Below are 20,280 nucleotides of genomic sequence, written 5' to 3'. Positions count from 1 at the left end.
TGCACACAGCCTTAATCTGATCCTTCTGTCCACATGGAGATTCATGTCCCAGCAGCACATCACACCCTTACACTGGGTGATGTGCTGCTCGAAATGACAATAATAATAATTATATGGTTCCAACATATTCTGCAGCACTTTACATCTACTCATTAGATGCGTGATCAGCAGCATCGTTACAGCGGCTGACAGTCAGGAATGAATATTGTTAGGAACGAATACTGGACAGCGTAAGTGGGCCTTTCTATAGCTATATTCAGTGTAAAGTTACCGTAATTACCAGTATGTAAGACGGAACCCTGGTGTCTCGGCTGCCCTGGTACACACATTTCTTCTTATGGCTCATACCCATCACCATGAAAGAAAAAAAAATGTCCGATTTCGGTCCAGAAAAGTCTGATGATCATGTGATTTCCATACGAGCACAATCCGATTTCACACGTAGCACCCGATTTACATGCGAATCCGATCCGGCTGCAATGCGATTTTTAACATGAGTATTTACATAGAATAATTCTCTCTGTAATTTACACAGATAGATACAAAAAAGAGATATAAAATATGTGAGATATATAATCAGTGCTTTGTGTGTGTAGTTTACTGTACGTTTGTTTTTCGTAAATAAATTCCTTTCAGGAAATAAAAAAGAAAGGTGTGAGCACAGAACAGGCTTTTCCTTGGAGACATAGAACACCAGAAGAAAAAACTAAAACGTAATCTCAGAGCATTAAAAAAATACCCGGAGGACCCCCGAGCATGCTCGGGAAATCTCGAGTAACGAGTATATTCGCTCATCACTAGTGTTTTCCTTTTTTTTTTATTAGGTGAAAGTGCTCACAAAACACTTCAAAGAGAGATGCCCAGCCCTCTTTTTGCCGTCCCATTTACTCATACTGTAAACTATGGAGCATCTTCAAGGGAAAAAAAAAAACTCCTGATGGTCAGGTAACTTTTAACCACTTGGTCGTCTTTGGAAACCTTAACCCCTTTACCCCCAAGGGTGGTTTGCACGTTAATGACCGGGCCAATTTTTACAATTCTGACCACTGGCCCTTTATGAGGTTATAGCTCTGGAACGCTTCAACAGATCCCAGTGATTCTGACATTGTTTTCTCGAGACATATTGTACTTCATGATAGTGGTAAAAATTCTTTGATAGTACCTGTGTTTGTCAAAAAAAAAATGGAAATTTGGCGAAAATTATGAAAATTTCACCATTTTCCAACTTTGAATTTTTATGCCCTTAGATCACATAGATATGTCACACAAAATACTTAATAAGTAACATTTCCCACATGTCTACTTTACATCAGCACAATTTTGGAACCAAAAATTTTTTTTGTTAGGGAGTTATAAGGGTTAAACGTTGACCAGCAATTTCTCATTTTTACAACACCATTTTTTTTTAGGGACCACATCTCATTTGAAGTCATTTTGAGGGGTCTATATGATAGAAAATACCCAAGTGTGACACCATTCTAAAAACTGCACCCCTCAAGGTGCTCAAAACCACATTCAAAAAGTTTATTAACCCTTCTGGTGCTTCACAGGAATTTTTGGAATGTTTAAATAAAAATGAACATTTAACTTTTTTTTCACAAAAAATTTACTTCAGCTCCAATTTGTTTTATTTTACCAAGGGTAACAGGAGAAAATGGACCCCAAAAGTTGTTGTACAATTTGTCCTGAGTGCACGGATACCTCATATGTGGGGGTAAACCACTGTTTGGACTTATGGGAGAGCTCGGAAGCGAAGGAGCGCCATTTGACTTTTCAATGCAAAATTGACAGGAATTGAAATGGGATGCCATGTTGCGTTTGGAGAGCCACTGATGTGCCTAAACATTGAAACCCCCCACAAGTGACACCATTTTGGAAAGTAGACCCCTAAGGAACTTATCTAGAGGTGTGGTGAGCACTTTGACCCACCAAGAGCTTCACAGAAGTTTATAATGCAGAACCGTAAAAATAAAAAATCATTTTTTCACTAAAATTATCTTTTCGCCCCCAATGTTTTATTTTCCCAAGGGTAAGAGAAGAAATTGGACCCCAAAAGTTGTTGTACAATTTGTCCTGAGTACACTGATACCCCATATGTGGGGGTAAACCACTGTTTGGGCGCATAACAGAGCTCGGAAACGAAGGAGCGCCGTTTGACTTTTCAATGCAAAATTGACAGGAATTGAGATGGGACGCCATGTTGCGTTTAGAGAGCCACTGATGTGCCTAAACATTGAAACCCCCCCACAAGTGACACCATTTTGGAAAGTAGACCCCCTAAGGAACTTATCTAGAGGTGTGGTGAGCGCTTTGACCCACCAAGGGCTTCACAGAAGTTTATAATGCAGAGCCGTAAAAATAAAACAAAAATTTTTTCCCACAAAAATTATTTTTTTAGCCCCCAGTTTTGTATTTTCCCGAGGGTAAGAGGAGAAATTCGACCCCAAAAGTTGCTGTCCAATTTGTCCTGAGTACGCTGATACCCCATATTTGGGGGGAACCACCGTTTGGGCGCATGGGAGGGCTCGGAAGGGAAGGAGTGCCATTTGGAATGCAGACTTACAGTGCCTACAAGTAGTATTCAACCCCCTGCAGATTTAGCAGGTTTACACATTTGGAATTAACTTGGCATTGTGACATTTGGACTGTAGATCAGCCTGGAAGTGTGAAATGCACTGCAGCAAAAAAGAATGTTATTTCTTTGTTTATTTTTTTTAAAAATTGTGAAAAGTCTTTTCAGAGGGTCATTTATTATTCAACCCCTCAACCCACCAGAATTCTGTTTGGTTCCCCTAAAGTATTAAGAAGTAGTTCAGGCACAAAGAACAATGAGCTTCACATGTTTGGATTAATTATCTCTTTTTCCAGCCTTTTCTGACTATTTAAGACCCTCCCCAAACTTGTGAACAGCACTCATACATGGTCAACATGGGAAAGACAAAGGAGCATTCCAAGGCCATCAGAGACAAGATCGTGGAGGGTCACAAGGCTGGCAAGGGGTACAAAACCCTTTCCAAGGAGTTGGGCCTACCTGTCTCCACTGTTGGGAGAATCATCCAGAAGTGGAAGGCTTATGGAACTACTGTTAGCCTTCCACGGCCTGGACAGCCTTTGAAAGTTTCCTCCCGTGCCGAGGCCAGGCTTGTCCGAAGAGTCAAGGCTAACCCAAGGACAACAAGGAAGGAGCTCCGGGAAGATCTCATGGCAGTGGGGACATTGGTTTCAGTCAATACCATAAGTAATGTACTCCACCGCAATGGTCTCCGTTCCAGACGAGCCCGTAAGGTACCTTTACTTTCAAAGCGTCATGTCAAGGCTCGTCTACAGTTTGCTCATGATCACTTGGAGGACTCTGACTGACTGGTTCAAGGTTCTCTGGTCTGATGAGACCAAGATCGAGATCTTTGGTGCCAACCACACACGACATTTGGAGACTGGATGGCACTGCATACGACCCCAAGAATACCATCCCTACAGTCAAGCATGGTCGTGGCAGCATCATGCTGTGGGGCTGTTTCTCAGCCAGGGGGCCTGGCCATCTGGTCCGCATCCATGGGAAGATGGCTAGCACGGCCTACCTGGAGATTTTGGCCAAGAACCTCCGCTCCTCCATCAAGGATCTTAAGATGGGTTGTCATTTCATCTTCCAACAAGACAACGACCCAAAGCACACAGCGAAGAAAACCAAGGCCTGGTTCAAGAGGCAAAAAATAAAGGTGTTGCAGTGGCCTAGTCAGTCTCCTGACCTTAACCCAATTGAAAACTTGTGGAAGGAGCTCAAGATTAAAGTCCACATGAGACACCCAAAGAACCTAGATAACTTGGAGAAGATCTGCATAGAGGAGTGGGCCAAGATAACTCCAGAGACCTGTGCCGGCCTGATCAGGTCTTATAAAAGATGATTATTAGCTGTAATTGCAAACAAAGGTTATTCCACAAAATATTAAACGTAGGGGTTGAATAATAATTGACCCACACTTTTATGTTTAAAATTTATAAAAATTTAAGTGAGCAACAAAACTTTTTGGTTTGTAAGATTTATGCATCTGTTAATAAATCCTGCTCTTGTTTGAAGGCTCTAACTTATTTGCATCTTATTAAACCTGCTAAATCTGCAGGGGGTTGAATACTACTTGTAGGCACTGTAGATGGAATGGTCTGCAGGCATCACATTGCGTTTGCAGAGCCCCTAATGTACCTAAACAGTAGAAACCCCCCACAAGTGACCCCATATTTGAAACTAGACCCCCCAGGGAACTCATCTAGATGTTTTGTGAGAACTTTGAACCCCCAAGTGTTTCACTACAGTTTATAACGCAGAGCCGTGAAAATAAAAAATCTTTTTTCCCCACAAAAATTATTTTTTAGCCCCCAGTTTTGTATTTTCCCAAGGGTAACAGGAGAAATTGGACCCCAAAAGGTGTTGTCCTATTTGTCCTGAGTACGCTGATACCCCATATGTTGGGTTAAACCCCTGTTTGGGCACACGGGAGAGCTCGGAAGTGAAGGAGCACTGTTTTACTTTTTCAACGCAGAATTGGCTGGAATTGAGATCGGACGCCATGTCGTGTTTGGAGAGCCCCTGATGTGCCTAAACAGTGGAAACCCCCCAATTATAACTGAAACCCTAATCCAAACACACCCCTAACCCTAATTCCAATGGTAACCCTAACCACACCTCTAACCCTGACACACCCCTCACCCTAATCCCAACCCTATTCCCAACTGTAAATGTAATCTAAACCCTAACCCTAACTTTAGCCCCAACCCAAACTGTAGCCCTAACCCTAACTTTAGCCCCAACCCTAACCCTAACTTTAGCCCCAACCCTAACTGTAGCCCCAACCCTAGCCCTAATGGGAAAATGGAAATAAATACAATTTTTTAATTTTTCCCTAACTAAGGGGGTGATGAAGGGGGGTTTGATTTACTTTTATAGCGAGTTTTTTAGCGGATTTTTATGATTAGCAGCCGTCACACACTGAAAGACGCTTTTTATTGCAAAAAATATTTTTAGCGTTACCACATTTTGAGAGCTATAATTTTTCCATATTTTGGTCCACAGAGTCATGTGAGGTCTTGTTTTTTGCGGGACGAGTTGACGTTTTTATTGGTAACATTTTCGGGCACGTGACATTTTTTGATCGCTTTTTATTCCGATTTTTGCGATCACATCGCGTTGCTGCGGGGGGCTCAAGGAAGCACGCAGGGAGCCCCCTCCCTGCGCGATGCTTCCCTGTACCGCCGGCACATCGCGATCATCTTTGATCGCGGTGTGCCGAGGGTTAATGTGCAGGGGGCGGTCCGTGACCGCTCCTGGCACATAGTGCCGGATGTCAGCTGCGATAAGCAGCTGACACCCGGCCGCGATCGGCGGCGCTCCCCCCGTGAGCGCTGCCGATCGCATATGATGTACTATCCCGTTGGTGGTCATAGGGGCCCAACCCACCTCGACGGGATAGTACGTCTAATGTCAGAAAGGGGTTAAGTGGTTAAAAGATGATAAAAAGCCTGAACCAAATAGTTTTTTTAAATAAACATAAATGAATACAAACAGTCTTCTGAGCACTTTATCAGGCAGTTTTTCGGAGCAAAGGCACTAAAAAATAAAATGTGAACAGAACCCAAGGGATTATTCCTAGAGGCAGGTGAGAAAACCTTGAGCATATGGTGCGGTACTGAGACAACATACAACCCCCCCAGTCACGTATATATGGAGCTGAACGTCTTACATCACATCTTACCAGTATAATGGCACTGGCTCCCAGTGTGGTTTAATGTATACTATGTAAAAACCATAATAAACATACAGGAATATAATGTAACGTCAGAGGATCATTTCTGGCATTGAGCGGTGGATCTTGCACAGATATATTAAAGTTCCAATGAGAACTAAATAGGAAAAAATATAAAGCAAAACATTAACACTGCAAAGAAAGCGAGAGCAATACCATATAAAGCAATGTTATATTACAGCCCAGTAGTAATATAATTACACGTCGGGGGTTGATTCATTCACTGTAAAGCTGGTGTCACACATAATGATATCGTTAACAATATCGTTGCAACGTCACGCTTTTGGTGACGTAGTAACGATCCCGCTAACGATCTCGTTATGTGTGACAGCGACCAACGATCAGGCCCCTGCTGGGAGATCGTTGGGGAATGATCAGGACCTTTTTTTGGTCGCTGATCACCCGCTGTCATCGCTGGATCAGCGTGTGTGACGCCGATCCAGCGATGTGTTCACTTGTAACCAGGGTAAATATCGGGTTACTAAGCGCAGGGCCGCGCTTAGTAACCCGATATTTACCCTGGTTACCATTGTAAAAGTAAAAAAAAAAAAAAAAAAAAACTACATACTCACATTCTGATGTCTGTCACGTCCCCCGCCGGCGTCCACATGGTTAAAATTGCTTTCGGCAAGAGCGCTGCTAATGCAAGCGCTCCGGCCGAGAGCTTCCCTGCACTGACTGTCAGTGCCAGCAGTAAAGCAGAGCACACGCTGTTACTGCCGGCGCTGACACAGTCAGTGCAGGGAAGCTCTCAGGCAGCAATGCGTGCATTAGCAGCGCTCTTGCCGAAAGCAGTTTTAACCCTGTGGATGCCGGCGGGGGACGTGACAGACATCAGAATGTGAGTATGTAGTGTTTTTTTTTTTTTTTTTTAACTTTTACAATGGTAACCAGGGTAAATATCGGGTTACTAAGCGCAGCCCTGCACTTAGTAACCCGATGTTTACCCTGGTTACCTGGGTGCTGCAGGGGGACTTCGGCATTGTTGAAGACAGTTTCAACGATGCCAAAGTCGTTCCCCTGATCGTTGCTGTCTGTGTGACAGCTCCCCAGCGACCACACAGCGACTTACCAACGATCACGGCCAGGTCGTATCGATGGTCGTGATCGTTGGTAAGTCGTTTAGTTTGACTAAAGCTTAAGCGCGCTGATCCCATTGGCAGCATTAGTAAATCTGAAAATGAAGGCCCAATACTATAAGAGTGGGTTCAGAGTTTATTTTGGCCTCACGTTCATGACTCCATCTGTCTGAGCCCTTGAGATGTAGGATTTGGACAGGCCGGTCTAAAGTTGCATATCTGATAACTTAAGTCTTTGGCTCCACCAGGGGACATATGCAAATCCCATTTCCAAGGGTTCAGACTGAGATCGGAGAAGCCCCTTACTTTTTTTTCTGTAGTGACTGTCGGGGCCAAAAGCTTTATACAGGAGGGTCATGTTGTATAGGCACAATGTGGACAGAGAAGGAGCCACGTAACGAGTAGTGTTGAGCAAACGTGCTCGGATAACGTGTTATCTGAGTGTCTTGGGTGTGCTTGAATAATATGTTCGAGTTCCTGCGGCTGCATGATTTGTGGCGGTAGAAAGCGGCAGTCGCAAATCATGCAGCCGCAGGGACTCTAACATCCGAGCATGCCCAAGATACTCGGATTACCCGTTATCCGAGCGCGTTCACTCATCACTAATTACGAGCTTTGTGGCCCCTTCATTCGGAGGATCAATGGAAATTTCAGCAACACAAAACCCCATTAACCGTCAAGTGGAGAGGGGGCTAAGCATGGGTAGGTGCTAGTGATGTGCGAGTGCACTCGTTACTCAGGTTTTCCAGAGCACGCTCGGGTGACCTCCGAGTATTTATGACTGCTGGAGATTAAGTTTTCCTCGCCTCAGCAGCATGATTTACAGCTATTAGCCAGCTTGATTACATGTGGGGATTCCCTAACCAGGCAACCCCCACATGTACTCAGGCTGGCTAATAGCTGTAAATCATTCAGCTGCCGTGATGAAAACAATCTCCGAACACTAACAAATACTCGGAGACCACCCTAGTGTGCTTGGGAAAACCTGAGCAACGAGTATATTCAGTCATCATTAGTAGGTACGCTCCGGTCTCCTCGATGGGAGAGAGGAAACAGCCACATGCAAGTAGAGAATGAATGGCGAGGTGGATACTCATGTGCACAGCGTCTTACATTATCTTCTATCATTTGCGTCAATGTGCTTGCTTGGCTAAATCCCATAGAAGTGAATAGAGAGCTGCACAAATGAGTGGCCTCTTTATTTATGTATATTCACCACAGGGACGTGGTGGCCACCTGACTAAGTATGACTAGAACGTCGCCCCTTTGTATTCCGGGCCAATCCTAGGAAAGAGCTCGGGGGTTCAGCCATAGTACAACTCCAATTCACTGCTCTGTAAGGTAATGGCGGGCAATTGTCTAGACTCTTCACTGGTTAAGGTGTTCTGTCCGAGAATTCGGAGATTCACGTTCTTAATCTTCCAGTTTTTCCCCACTGGACAGCGAATCAACCCAAAAATCTGTTCAAATATCCCCAGCCAGACGTTGTCTCTGTGGATGGTTCCTGCCACTGCCACCACCACCAGCCCGTGAGGAGATGGCACACATTTCAGGCCTCTGCTATCAATGTTGGGGTTAAATATGAGTCTCTCCTCTCGTGTCAGTGCCAGAAGACGTAGGCTTGCCATCTGAGAGCCATTGTGTTCCTCTGAGGCCTGCTCTGCAGTCCTGTACGCCAGCTTTAGCTCTGCATTCTCCCAGAAGTGCTGGGGTCCCCAGTCGCCCTTGTCCTGCCCCAGAGATGGATTCTGAGAATTCAGCATGGGGTAAAACCAACTGCAAAACTGTTCTCCCAGCATCTGACAGTCCAGCGTCTGAGGTTCACATTCTTCTTTTTCAACCTAAAAACAAATGAATCCATATATTTAATTAAATACACACATATACATCATACAGTAAAAGAAAAATTTTCCACCACAAACGTTCATGGTGTCGTGAACAATTACCAGATTGCAACCCTAAAATTGTCTGATAACTAGTTATCGCCACCATTTTCTAAAGGCCCCTCATACAAAGCCTAGCCCATTTGGCCTGCTTGGTTTCCAAAGGCCGAACCTTTTGTTCTCAAGGTAAATTGTAAAATCCCCTTCATAGCACCATCCCAAAATGTTAACACACCCCTTCCCCCTAAATGGAGCAGTGCTCCGATTCCCAATCATGCCCTGGGATGGAATTGGAAAGGTTTTGAAATATTGGAAAGCTTCTTTGAGTTTTGCTGACCCTCCATTCTGGTCATCCAGAGGGGGGTTATAACAGTCAGACCACTTATGATCTCCTTCCACCAGTTCCCCAACCTCTTGTGGAACGACAACTCCTAGCTTCGACGTGTCGTGGCTGTGTCTACTTCTTAGCATTTTATAGACCAATATTCTGATCACAGACAAAGCAGTCAGCAAATTAGCATTTTGAATCCTTGATCAGGGAGAAGGTTCTGGGAGTCTTGGAAAAGTAAATTAACCCAGAAATGCATTGCTATGGCTTTTCACCTGTGCATTTCTGCAGTGATATCAAGCTGGGTGACATTTATAATACTTTATAGGGAATTGCTGCTCCGTCCACATCACTTCTGATCCCTGATGTGTCATGGCGTGATCAGCAGGTTTCGTGCACCTCCCTTACTCATTAACATAGGGCAGGTGCCCGATACCTGATGATCACCTGTGTGACCTGGCTGGTACCAGATGTGACATCAGCGACCAAAGCCGGATGTCAACTATCCACTGGATTGGTGATTCTGATCGATTGGGACCCCCTTAAAGAACATGGATACCCATAGTCCTATGTGAATGAAGAAGCAGGTGAGCATGTGCACTACTGGTCCATGCAAAGTCTGAAGCATCGAAGTCCTAGAAACTGACTGGACTGCCGCAGACACGGTTGACCCTGGTTTGTCGGAGTGGCAGCTGATCATCTGGACTGGAGAAAAGTTAGTTTTGTATAATCTCATGAACCACTGAAGAAAAATGCAGACTGAATCATTTCAAAACGTCCGGCCCCCGCAAAACAGGGTTTGGATGTATGCACGGACGGGGCCATAGACTAATGGTGACGGCAGAGCGAACGTGCACTGTGATGTGCATCATTTTCAGGAGTGAACGATTACAGGAGGCGTCTTGCAGGGGAAGGGGGTTCGGACATATTCCTCGACAGGACCCAGGAATGCAATATGACAGCACTATCTCGCCATGGCCGCCGCTCACCTTCTCACTTGTCTGCTGGACACTCGGACCTCTCCAGTAATCCAGCGCACACAGGATGAGCTGACTTTTCTCACTTGTCGGCAGGACGGTGACATTCTCCGCAGCAAGATACTTGAAAATGGCGCTGCGGTGAACCTTCCTCCTCCTCAGCAGCTCATCAGCACTCTTACTATATACTGTGATGGCATCAACGGCCTCTAGAGGAAAGAGAAAGGTCAGGACACTAGGAAAAGTGTAGGAATTAAAAACCCTCTACTACCACAGGGGGCGCTATTCGTGGCTACAATGTATGGGGGGCATCTCTCTACTACCACAGGGGGCGCTATTCCTGGCTGCAATGTATGGGGGGCATCCTTCTACTACCACAGGGGGCGCTATTCCTGGCTGCAATGTATGGGGGACAGGGGACATCCCTCTACTACCACAGGGGGCGCTATTCCTGGCTGCAATGTATGGGGGGCAGGGGCATCCCTCTACTACCACAGGGGGCGCTATTCCTGGCTGCAATGTATGGGGGACAGGGGCATACCTCTACTACCACAGGGGGCGCTATTCCTGGCTGCAATGTATGGGGGACAGGGGCATCCCTCTACTAATACAGGGGGCGCTATTCCTGGCTGCAATGTATGGGGGACATCCCACTACTACCACAGGGGGCGCTATTCATGGCTGCAATGTATGGGGGGGGCATCCCTCTACTACCACAGGGGGCGCTATTCCTGGCTGCAATGTATGGGGGACATCCCTCTACTACCACAGGGGGCGCTATTCCTGGCTGCAATGTATGGGGGACATCCCTCTACTACCACAGGGGGCGCTATTCCTGGCTGCAATGTATGGGGGGCAGGGGCATCCCTCTACTACCACAGGGGGCGCTATTCCTGGCTGCAATGTATGGGGGACAGGGGACATCCCTCTACTACCACAGGGGGCGCTATTCCTGGCTGCAATGTATGGGGGCCATCCCTCTACTACCACAGGGGGCGCAATTCCTGGCTGCAATGTATGGGGGACAGGGGACATCCCTCTACTACCACAGGGGGCGCTATTCCTGGCTGCAATGAATGGGGGACATCCCTCTACTACCACAGGGGGTGCTATTCCTGGCTGCAATGTATGGGGGACATCCCTCTACTACCACAGGGAGCGCTATTCCTGGCTGCAATGTATGGGGGACATCCCTCTACTACCACAGGGGGCACTATTCCTGGCTGCAATGTATGGGGCACATCCCTCTACTACCACAGGGGGCGCTATTCCTGGCTGCAATGTATGGGGGACATCCCTCTACTACCACAGGGGGCGCTATTCCTGGCTGCAATGTACGGGGGCCATCCCTCTACTACCACAGGGGGCGCAATTCCTGGCTGCAATGTATGGGGGACAGGGGACATCCCTCTACTACCACAGGGGGCGCTATTCCTGGCTGCAATGTATGGGGGACATCCCTCTACTACCACAGGGGGCGCTATTCCTGGCTGCAATGTATGGGGCACATCCCTCTACTACCACAGGGGGCACTATTCCTGGCTGCAATGTATGGGGCACATCCCTCTACTACCACAGGGGGCGCTATTCCTGGCTGCAATGTATGGGGGACATCCCTCTACTACCACAGGGGGCGCTATTCCTGGCTGCAATGTACGGGGGCCATCCCTCTACTACCACAGGGGGCGCAATTCCTGGCTGCAATGTATGGGGGACAGGGGACATCCCTCTACTACCACAGGGGGCGCTATTCCTGGCTGCAATGTATGGGGGACATCCCTCTACTACCACAGGGGGCGCTATTCCTGGCTGCAATGTATGGGGCACATCCCTCTACTACCACAGGGGGCGCTATTCCTGGCTGCAATGTATGGGGGACATCCCTCTACTACCACAGGGGGCGCTATTCCTGGCTGCAATGTATGGGGGACATCCCTCTACTACCACAGGAGGCGCTATTCCTGGCTGCAATGTATGGGGCACATCCCTCTACTACCACCGGGGGCGCTATTCCTGGCTGTAATGTATGGGGGACATCCCTCTACTACCACAGGGGGCGCTATTCCTGGCTGCAATGTATGGGGCACATCCCTCTACTACCACAGGGGGCGCTATTCATGGCTGCAATGTATGGGGGGACATCCCTCTACTACCACAGGGGGCGCTATTCCTGGCTGCAATGTATGGGGCACATCCCTCTACTACCACAGGAGGCGCTATTCCTGGCTGCAATGTATGGGGCACATCCCTCTACTACCACAGGAGGCGCTATTCCTGGCTGCAATGTATGGGGCACATCCCTCTACTACCACCGGGGGCGCTATTCCTGGCTGCAATGTATGGGGCACATCCCTCTACTACCACAGGGGGCGCTATTCCTGGCTGCAATGTATGGGGGACATCCCTCTACTACCACAGGGAGCGCTATTCCTGGCTGCAATGTATGGGGCACATCCCTCTACTACCACCGGGGGCGCTATTCCTGGCTGCAATGTATGGGGCACATCCCTCTACTACCACAGGGGGCGCTATTCCTGGCTGCAATGTATGGGGGACATCCCTCTACTACCACCGGGGGCGCTATTCCTGGCTGCAATGTATGGGGCACATCCCTCTACTACCACCGGAGGCGCTATTCCTGGCTGTAATGTATGGGGCACATCCCTCTACTACCACAGGGAGCGCTATTCCTGGCTGCAATATATGGGGCACATCCCTCTACTACCACAGGGGGCGCTATTCCTGGCTGCAATGTATGGGGCACATCCCTCTACTACCACAGGGGGCGCTATTCCTGGCTGCAATGTATGGGGGACATCCCTCTACTACCACCGGGGGCGCTATTCCTGGCTGTAATGTATGGGGCACATCCCTCTACTACCACAGGGAGCGCTATTCCTGGCTGCAATGTATGGGGCACATCCCTCTACTACCACAGGGGGCGCTATTCCTGGCTGCAATGTATGGGGCACATCCCTCTACTACCACAGGGGGCGCTATTCCTGGCTGTAATGTATGGGGCACATCCCTCTACTACCACAGGGGGTGCTATTCCTGGCTGCAATGTATGGGGCACATCCCTCTACTACCACAGGGGGCGCTATTCCTGGCTGCAATGTATGGGGCACATCCCTCTACTACCACAGGGGGCGCTATTCCTGGCTGCAATGTATGGGGGACATCCCTCTACTACCACCGGGGGCGCTATTCCTGGCTGCAATGTATGGGGGACATCCCTCTACTACCACCGGGGGCGCTATTCCTGGCTGCAATGTATGGGGGACATCCCTCTACTACCACCGGGGGCGCTATTCCTGGCTGCAATGTATGGGGCACATCCCTCTACTACCACAGGGAGCGCTATTCCTGGCTGCAATGTATGGGGCACATCCCTCTACTACCACAGGGGGCGCTATTCCTGGCTGCAATGTATGGGGGGGGCATCCCTCTACTACCACAGGGAGCGCTATTCCTGGCTGTAATGTATGGGGCACATCCCTCTACTACCACAGGGAGCGCTATTCCTGGCTGCAATGTATGGGGGACATCCCTCTACTACCACAGGGGGCGCTATTCCTGGCTGCAATGTATGGGGGACATCCCTCTACTACCACAGGGGGCGCTATTCCTGGCTGCAATGTATTGGGGACATCCCTCTACTACCACAGGGGGCGCTATTCCTGGCTGCAATGTATGGGGGACATCCCTCTACTACCACCGGGGGCGCTATTCCTGGCTGCAATGTATGGGGGACATCCCTCTACTACCACAGGGGGCGCTATTCCTGGCTGCAATGTATGGGGCACATCCCTCTACTACCACAGGGGGCGCTATTCCTGGCTGCAATGTATGGGGGACATCCCTCTACTACCACAGGGGGCGCTATTCCTGGCTGTAATGTATGGGGCACATCCCTCTACTACCACAGGGGGCGCTATTCCTGGCTGCAATGTATGGGGGACATCCCTCTACTACCACAGGGAGCGCTATTCCTGGCTGCAATGTATGGGGCACATCCCTCTACTACCACAGGGGGCGCTATTCCTGGCTGCAATGTATGGGGCACATCCCTCTACTACCACAGGGGACGCTATTCCTGGCTGCAATGTATGGGGCACATCCCTCTACTACCACAGGGGGCGCTATTCCTGGCTGCAATGTATGGGGCACATCCCTCTACTACCACAGGGGGCGCTATTCCTGGCTGTAATGTATGGGGCACATCCCTCTACTACCACAGGGGGCGCTATTCCTGGCTGCAATGTATGGGGGACATCCCTCTACTACCACAGGGGGCGCTATTCCTGGCTGCAATGTATGGGGCACATCCCTCTACTACCACAGGGGGCGCTATTCATGGCTGCAATGTATGGGGGGGCATCCCTCTACTACCACAGGGGGCGCTATTCCTGGCTGCAATGTATGGGGGACATCCCTCTACTACCACAGGGGGCGCTATTCCTGGCTGTAATGTATGGGGGACATCCCTCTACTACCACAGGGGGCGCTATTCCTGGCTGCAATGTATGGGGGACATCCCTCTACTACCACAGGGGGCGCTATTCCTGGCTGCAATGTATGGGGCACATCCCTCTACTACCACAGGGGACGCTATTCCTGGCTGCAATGTATGGGGCACATCCCTCTACTACCACAGGGGGCGCTATTCCTGGCTGCAATGTATGGGGGACATCCCTCTACTACCACAGGGGGCGCTATTCCTGGCTGCAATGTATGGGGCACATCCCTCTACTACCACAGGGGGCGCTATTCCTGGCTGCAATGTATGGGGGACATCCCTCTACTACCACAGGGGGCGCTATTCCTGGCTGTAATGTATGGGGCACATCCCTCTACTACCACAGGGGGCGCTATTCCTGGCTGTAATGTATGGGGCACATCCCTCTACTACCACCGGGGGCGCTATTCCTGGCTGCAATGTATGGGGGGGCATCCCTCTACTACCACCGGGGGCGCTATTCCTGGCTGCAATGTATGGGGGACATCCCTCTACTACCACAGGGGGCGCTATTCCTGGCTGTAATGTATGGGGCACATCCCTCTACTACCACAGGGGGCGCTATTCCTGGCTGTAATGTATGGGGCACATCCCTCTACTACCACCGGGGGCGCTATTCCTGGCTGCAATGTATGGGGGGGCATCCCTCTACTACCCTCGGGGGCGCTATTCCTGGCTGCAATGTATGGGGGGGCATCCCTCTACTACCACAGGGAGCGCTATTCCTGGCTGCAATGTATGGGGCACATCCCTCTACTACCACAGGAGGCGCTATTCCTGGCTGCAATGTATGGGGGACATCCCTCTACTACCACAGGGGGCGCTATTCCTGGCTGTAATGTATGGGGGACATCCCTCTACTACCACAGGGGACGCTATTCCTGGCTGCAATGTATGGGGCACATCCCTCTACTACCACAGGGGGCGCTATTCCTGGCTGCAATGTATGGGGCACATCCCTCTACTACCACAGGGGGCGCTATTCCTGGCTGTAATGTATGGGGCACATCCCTCTACTACCACCGGGGGCGCTATTCCTGGCTGTAATGTATGGGGGGGGGCATCCCTCTACTACCACAGGGGGCGCTATTCCTGGCTGTAATGTATGGGGCACATCCCTCTACTACCACAGGAGGCGCTATTCCTGGCTGCAATGTATGGGGCACATCCCTCTACTACCACAGGGGGCGCTATTCCTGGCTGTAATGTATGGGGGGGCATCCCTCTACTACCACAGGGGGCGCTATTCCTGGCTGCAATGTATGGGGGGGGCATCCCTCTACTACCACAGGGGGCGCTATTCCTGGCTGTAATGTATGGGGGACATCCCTCTACTACCACAGGGGGCGCTATTCCTGGCTGCAATGTATGGGGGACATCCCTCTACTACCACAGGGGGCGCTATTCCTGGCTGCAATGTATGGGGGACATCCCTCTACTACCACAGGGGGCGCTATTCCTGGCTGCAATGTATGGGGGACATCCCTCTACTACCACAGGAGGCGCTATTCCTGGCTGTAATGTATGGGGCACATCCCTCTACTACCACAGGGGGCGCTATTCCTGGCTGCAATGTATGGGGGACATCCCTCTACTACCACAGGGGGCGCTATTCCTGGCTGCAATGTATGGGGGACATCCCTCTACTACCACAGGGGGCGCTATTCCTGGCTGCAATGTATGGGGGACATCCCTCTACTACCACAGGAGGCGCTATTCCTGGCTGTAATGTATGGGGGACATCCCTCTACTACCACAGGGGGCCCTATTCCTGGCTGCAATGTATGGGGGGGGCATCCCTCTACTACCACAGGGGGCGCTATTCCTGGCTGCAATGTATGGGGGACATCCCTCTACTACCACAGGGGGCGCTATTCCTGGCTGCAATGTATGGGGCACATCCCTCTACTACCACAGGGGGCGCTATTCCTGGCTGTAATGTATGGGGCACATCCCTCTACTACCACAGGGGGCGCTATTCCTGGCTGCAATGTATGGGGGGGGCATCCCTCTACTACCACAGGGGGCGCTATTCCTGGCTGCAATGTATGGGGCACATCCCTCTACTACCACCGGGGGCGCTATTCCTGGCTGCAATGTATGGGGCACATCCCTCTACTACCACAGGGGGCACTATTCCTGGCTGTAATGTATGGGGGACATCCCTCTACTACCACAGGGGGCGCTATTCCTGGCTGCAATGTATGGGGGACATCCCTCTACTACCACAGGGGGCGCTATTCCTGGCTGCAATGTATGGGGCACATCCCTCTACTACCACAGGGGGCGCTATTCCTGGCTGTAATGTATGGGGCACATCCCTCTACTACCACAGGGGGCACTATTCCTGGCTGCAATGTATGGGGGACATCCCTCTACTACCACAGGGGGCGCTATTCCTGGCTGCATTGTATGGGGGACATCCCTCTACTACCACAGGGAGCGCTATTCCTGGCTGCAATGTATGGGGGACATCCCTCTACTACCACAGGGGGCGCTATTCCTGGCTGCATTGTATGGGGGACATCCCTCTACTACCACAGGGGGCGCTATTCCTGGCTGCAATGTATGGGGCACATCCCTCTACTACCACATGGGGGGCTATTCCTGGCTGCAATGTATGGGGGACATCCCTCTACTACCACAGGGGGCACTATTCCTGGCTGCAATGTATGGGGGACATCCCTCTACTACCACAGGGGGCGCTATTCCTGGCTGCAATGTATGGGGCACATCCCTCTACTACCACAGGGGGCGCTATTCCTGGCTGCAATGTATGGGGCACATCCCTCTACTACCACAGGGGGCGCTATTCCTGGCTGCAATGTATGGGGGGGGCATCCCTCTACTACCACAGGGAGCGCTATTCCTGGCTGCAATGTATGGGGGACATCCCTCTACTACCACAGGGGGCGCTATTCCTGGCTGCAATGTATGGGGCACATCCCTCTACTACCACATGGGGGGCTATTCCTGGCTGCAATGTATGGGGGACATCCCTCTACTACCACAGGGGGCGCTATTCCTGGCTGCAATGTATGGGGCACATCCCTCTACTACCACATGGGGGGCTATTCCTGGCTGCAATGTATGGGGGACATCCCTCTACTACCACAGGGGGCGCTATTCCTGGCTGCAATGTATGGGGCACATCCCTCTACTACCACAGGGGGCGCTATTCCTGGCTGCAATGTATGGGGCACATCCCTCTACTACCACAGGGGGCGCTATTCCTGGCTGTAATGTATGGGGCACATCCCTCTACTACCACAGGGGGCACTATTCCTGGCTGCAATGTATGGGGGACATCCCTCTACTACCACAGGGGGCGCTATTCCTGGCTGCATTGTATGGGGGACATCCCTCTACTACCACAGGGAGCGCTATTCCTGGCTGCAATGTATGGGGGACATCCCTCTACTACCACAGGGGGCGCTATTCCTGGCTGCATTGTATGGGGGACATCCCTCTACTACCACAGGGGGCGCTATTCCTGGCTGTAATGTATGGGGCACATCCCTCTACTACCACATGGGGGGCTATTCCTGGCTGCAATGTATGGGGGACATCCCTCTACTACCACAGGGGGCGCTATTCCTGGCTGCAATGTATGGGGGGGCATCCCTCTACTACCACAGGGGGCGCTATTCCTGGCTGTAATGTATGGGGCACATCCCTCTACTACCACAGGGGGCGCTATTCCTGGCTGCAATGTATGGGGGGACAGGGGACATCAGTAGTCCGCTCACCTTCCCTGTTGAACACATGGATCAGGCGATTGGTGACGGTTTCGGCTACAGAGAACAAGTCCTCGGTGTCCAGCTGTGCCAGCAGCCGCCTGCAGCCCTCCTTCTCCCGGGGGCTGAGACCCGCCATGCCAGAGGCTCACACCCGCCCGGTAACTGTGCAGCTGGGACCGGGACTTCCGCCCCCAAAACTGACAGCGAAACTAACAGAGGAGGCGTCCACTACATCCGGCGGCGTCCTTGTCACGTGATCGGGCGTCACCTGGGAGACGAGAAGCTGCGGATGTTCGGTGACGGTGAAGCGTCACGTGACATGCGAGGTGTGACGTCACACCGCTGCACTACTAAGGCTCACCGCTAGTGGTCATGCAGCCAAAGATCTCTGGAGTGCGGCAGCGGCAGCATCGCGATGATCATGTTGTAATGCAGGTGACTGGGGTCGCATTGTGATCCCTGCGGAGATCCTCTGTGCCTCGGCTGTCGCGGGATCCTTGTAATCACACTGAGATCCCACTGATCTGCATGAGGTTGCGATGTAGCAGCAGCACAGAGACATTTGACCTCTGTCTTGGCCAAAGTCACCACAAATCCCCAACGTTACATAGAAGTGTTGGACAAGTGGGCGGTGAGGAACCAAGAGACAAATCCCACACGTGGAAACATGGTCAGCTGCTGTAGGTCACAAACCACACTGCACATTAAAGGAAATGGTTACATGTGATGAGTGACACCATCGTCCATTGCGCCGTATGGCCTTAAGGTACCTTCTTCACACTGAGCAACTTTACAACGAGAACGACAGCGATCCGTGACGTTGCAGCGTCCTGGATAGCGATCTCATTGTGTTTGACACGCAGCAGCGATCTGGATCCCGCTGTGACATCGCTGGTCGGAGCTGAAAGTCCAGAACTTTATTTGGTCGTCAGGTCGGCGTGATTCGTCATGTTTGACAGCAAAAGCAACGATGCCAGCAATGTTTTTCATGGAGCTAACAACCAGTGAGAACGATAAGTACGTCACTGGATCGCTCCTGCATCGCTCAGCTGTTGCCGGTGTTTGACGTCTCTAGAGCGACCTAAACAGCGCCGCTGCAATGATCGGCTCGTTGTCTATATCGCTGCAGCGTCGCTAAATGTGACAGTATGCATGTCATGGCTTCCGCCTGCGACTTAAAGGGGTCGGCCGGCATTAGGGTACAAGAAATTCGTTTTACACCCTGTGACTGCAGACTTATCATGTGCACTGCACGCTGTGAGGATTCTCTGGTGCCGGCGGTCACGTAGGTCATTTGTATACTTCCGGCCACATGCCAACTAGACTGTGTCTGGCCTTACACGTGCATGGAGCGAGGCTGCACCCATATAGTCAGCATTAGTGATGAGCGAATATACTCCTTACTTGAGATTTCTTGAGCATGCTCGGGTGTCCTCCAATTGTTTTTTTAGTGCTTGGAGTTTTAGTTTTTTTTGCCGCAGCTGAATGATTTCCATCTGTTAGCCAGCATAAGTACATGTGGGGATTCCCTAGCAACCAGGCAACCCCCACATGTACTTATGCTGGCTAACAGATGTAAATCACTCAGCTGAGGTGAGGAAAACTAAATCTCTGAGCACTAAAAAATACCCGGAGGACCCCCGAGCGTGCTCGGGAAATCTGGAGTAACGAATATATTCGCTCATCACTAGTCAGCATGTGACCACACGTATGCAGAACACAGACTTGCCACACGCCCGCAGTCCCCGACATTGAAGCGTCCTCACAGCACGCAGCGCACACAATGTGAGGATTCATAAGTTTGCAGTCACATACAGTGTCTACAGACTTGTAACCTAAGGTCGGACATCCCCTTTAAATCAAAGTCGCGTGTGATTTGCAACCAATGAAAACATTTGCATCTCCAGTTTGCAATCTCAGGTTGGATGTCCATGAGCAAAGATACTAGACTGCAAGCAA

At 50.5% G+C, this 20,280-nt stretch overlaps 1 protein-coding gene across 1 annotated transcript; it reads right to left on the bottom strand.

The window, feature by feature from the left end:
- Window positions 1-6,997: 6,997 nt before the first annotated feature.
- Window positions 6,998-18,561, bottom strand: LOC138672706 (uncharacterized protein C3orf38 homolog). Its single transcript, XM_069760978.1, has 3 exons — window positions 18,331-18,561; window positions 10,075-10,271; window positions 6,998-8,715 (listed from the first exon to the last, which is right to left on the bottom strand). Exons 1-3 carry the CDS (start codon window positions 18,455-18,457, stop codon window positions 8,179-8,181), a joined length of 861 nt encoding a protein of 286 aa, XP_069617079.1. The 5' UTR covers window positions 18,458-18,561; the 3' UTR covers window positions 6,998-8,178.
- Between the last annotated feature and the right edge of the window lie 1,719 nt (window positions 18,562-20,280).

Source organism: Ranitomeya imitator, chromosome 3 (assembly GCF_032444005.1).
Source record: "Ranitomeya imitator isolate aRanImi1 chromosome 3, aRanImi1.pri, whole genome shotgun sequence".
Taxonomy (NCBI): Eukaryota; Metazoa; Chordata; class Amphibia; order Anura; family Dendrobatidae; genus Ranitomeya; species Ranitomeya imitator.
This window is presented reverse-complemented; position numbering and strand designations above follow the sequence as displayed.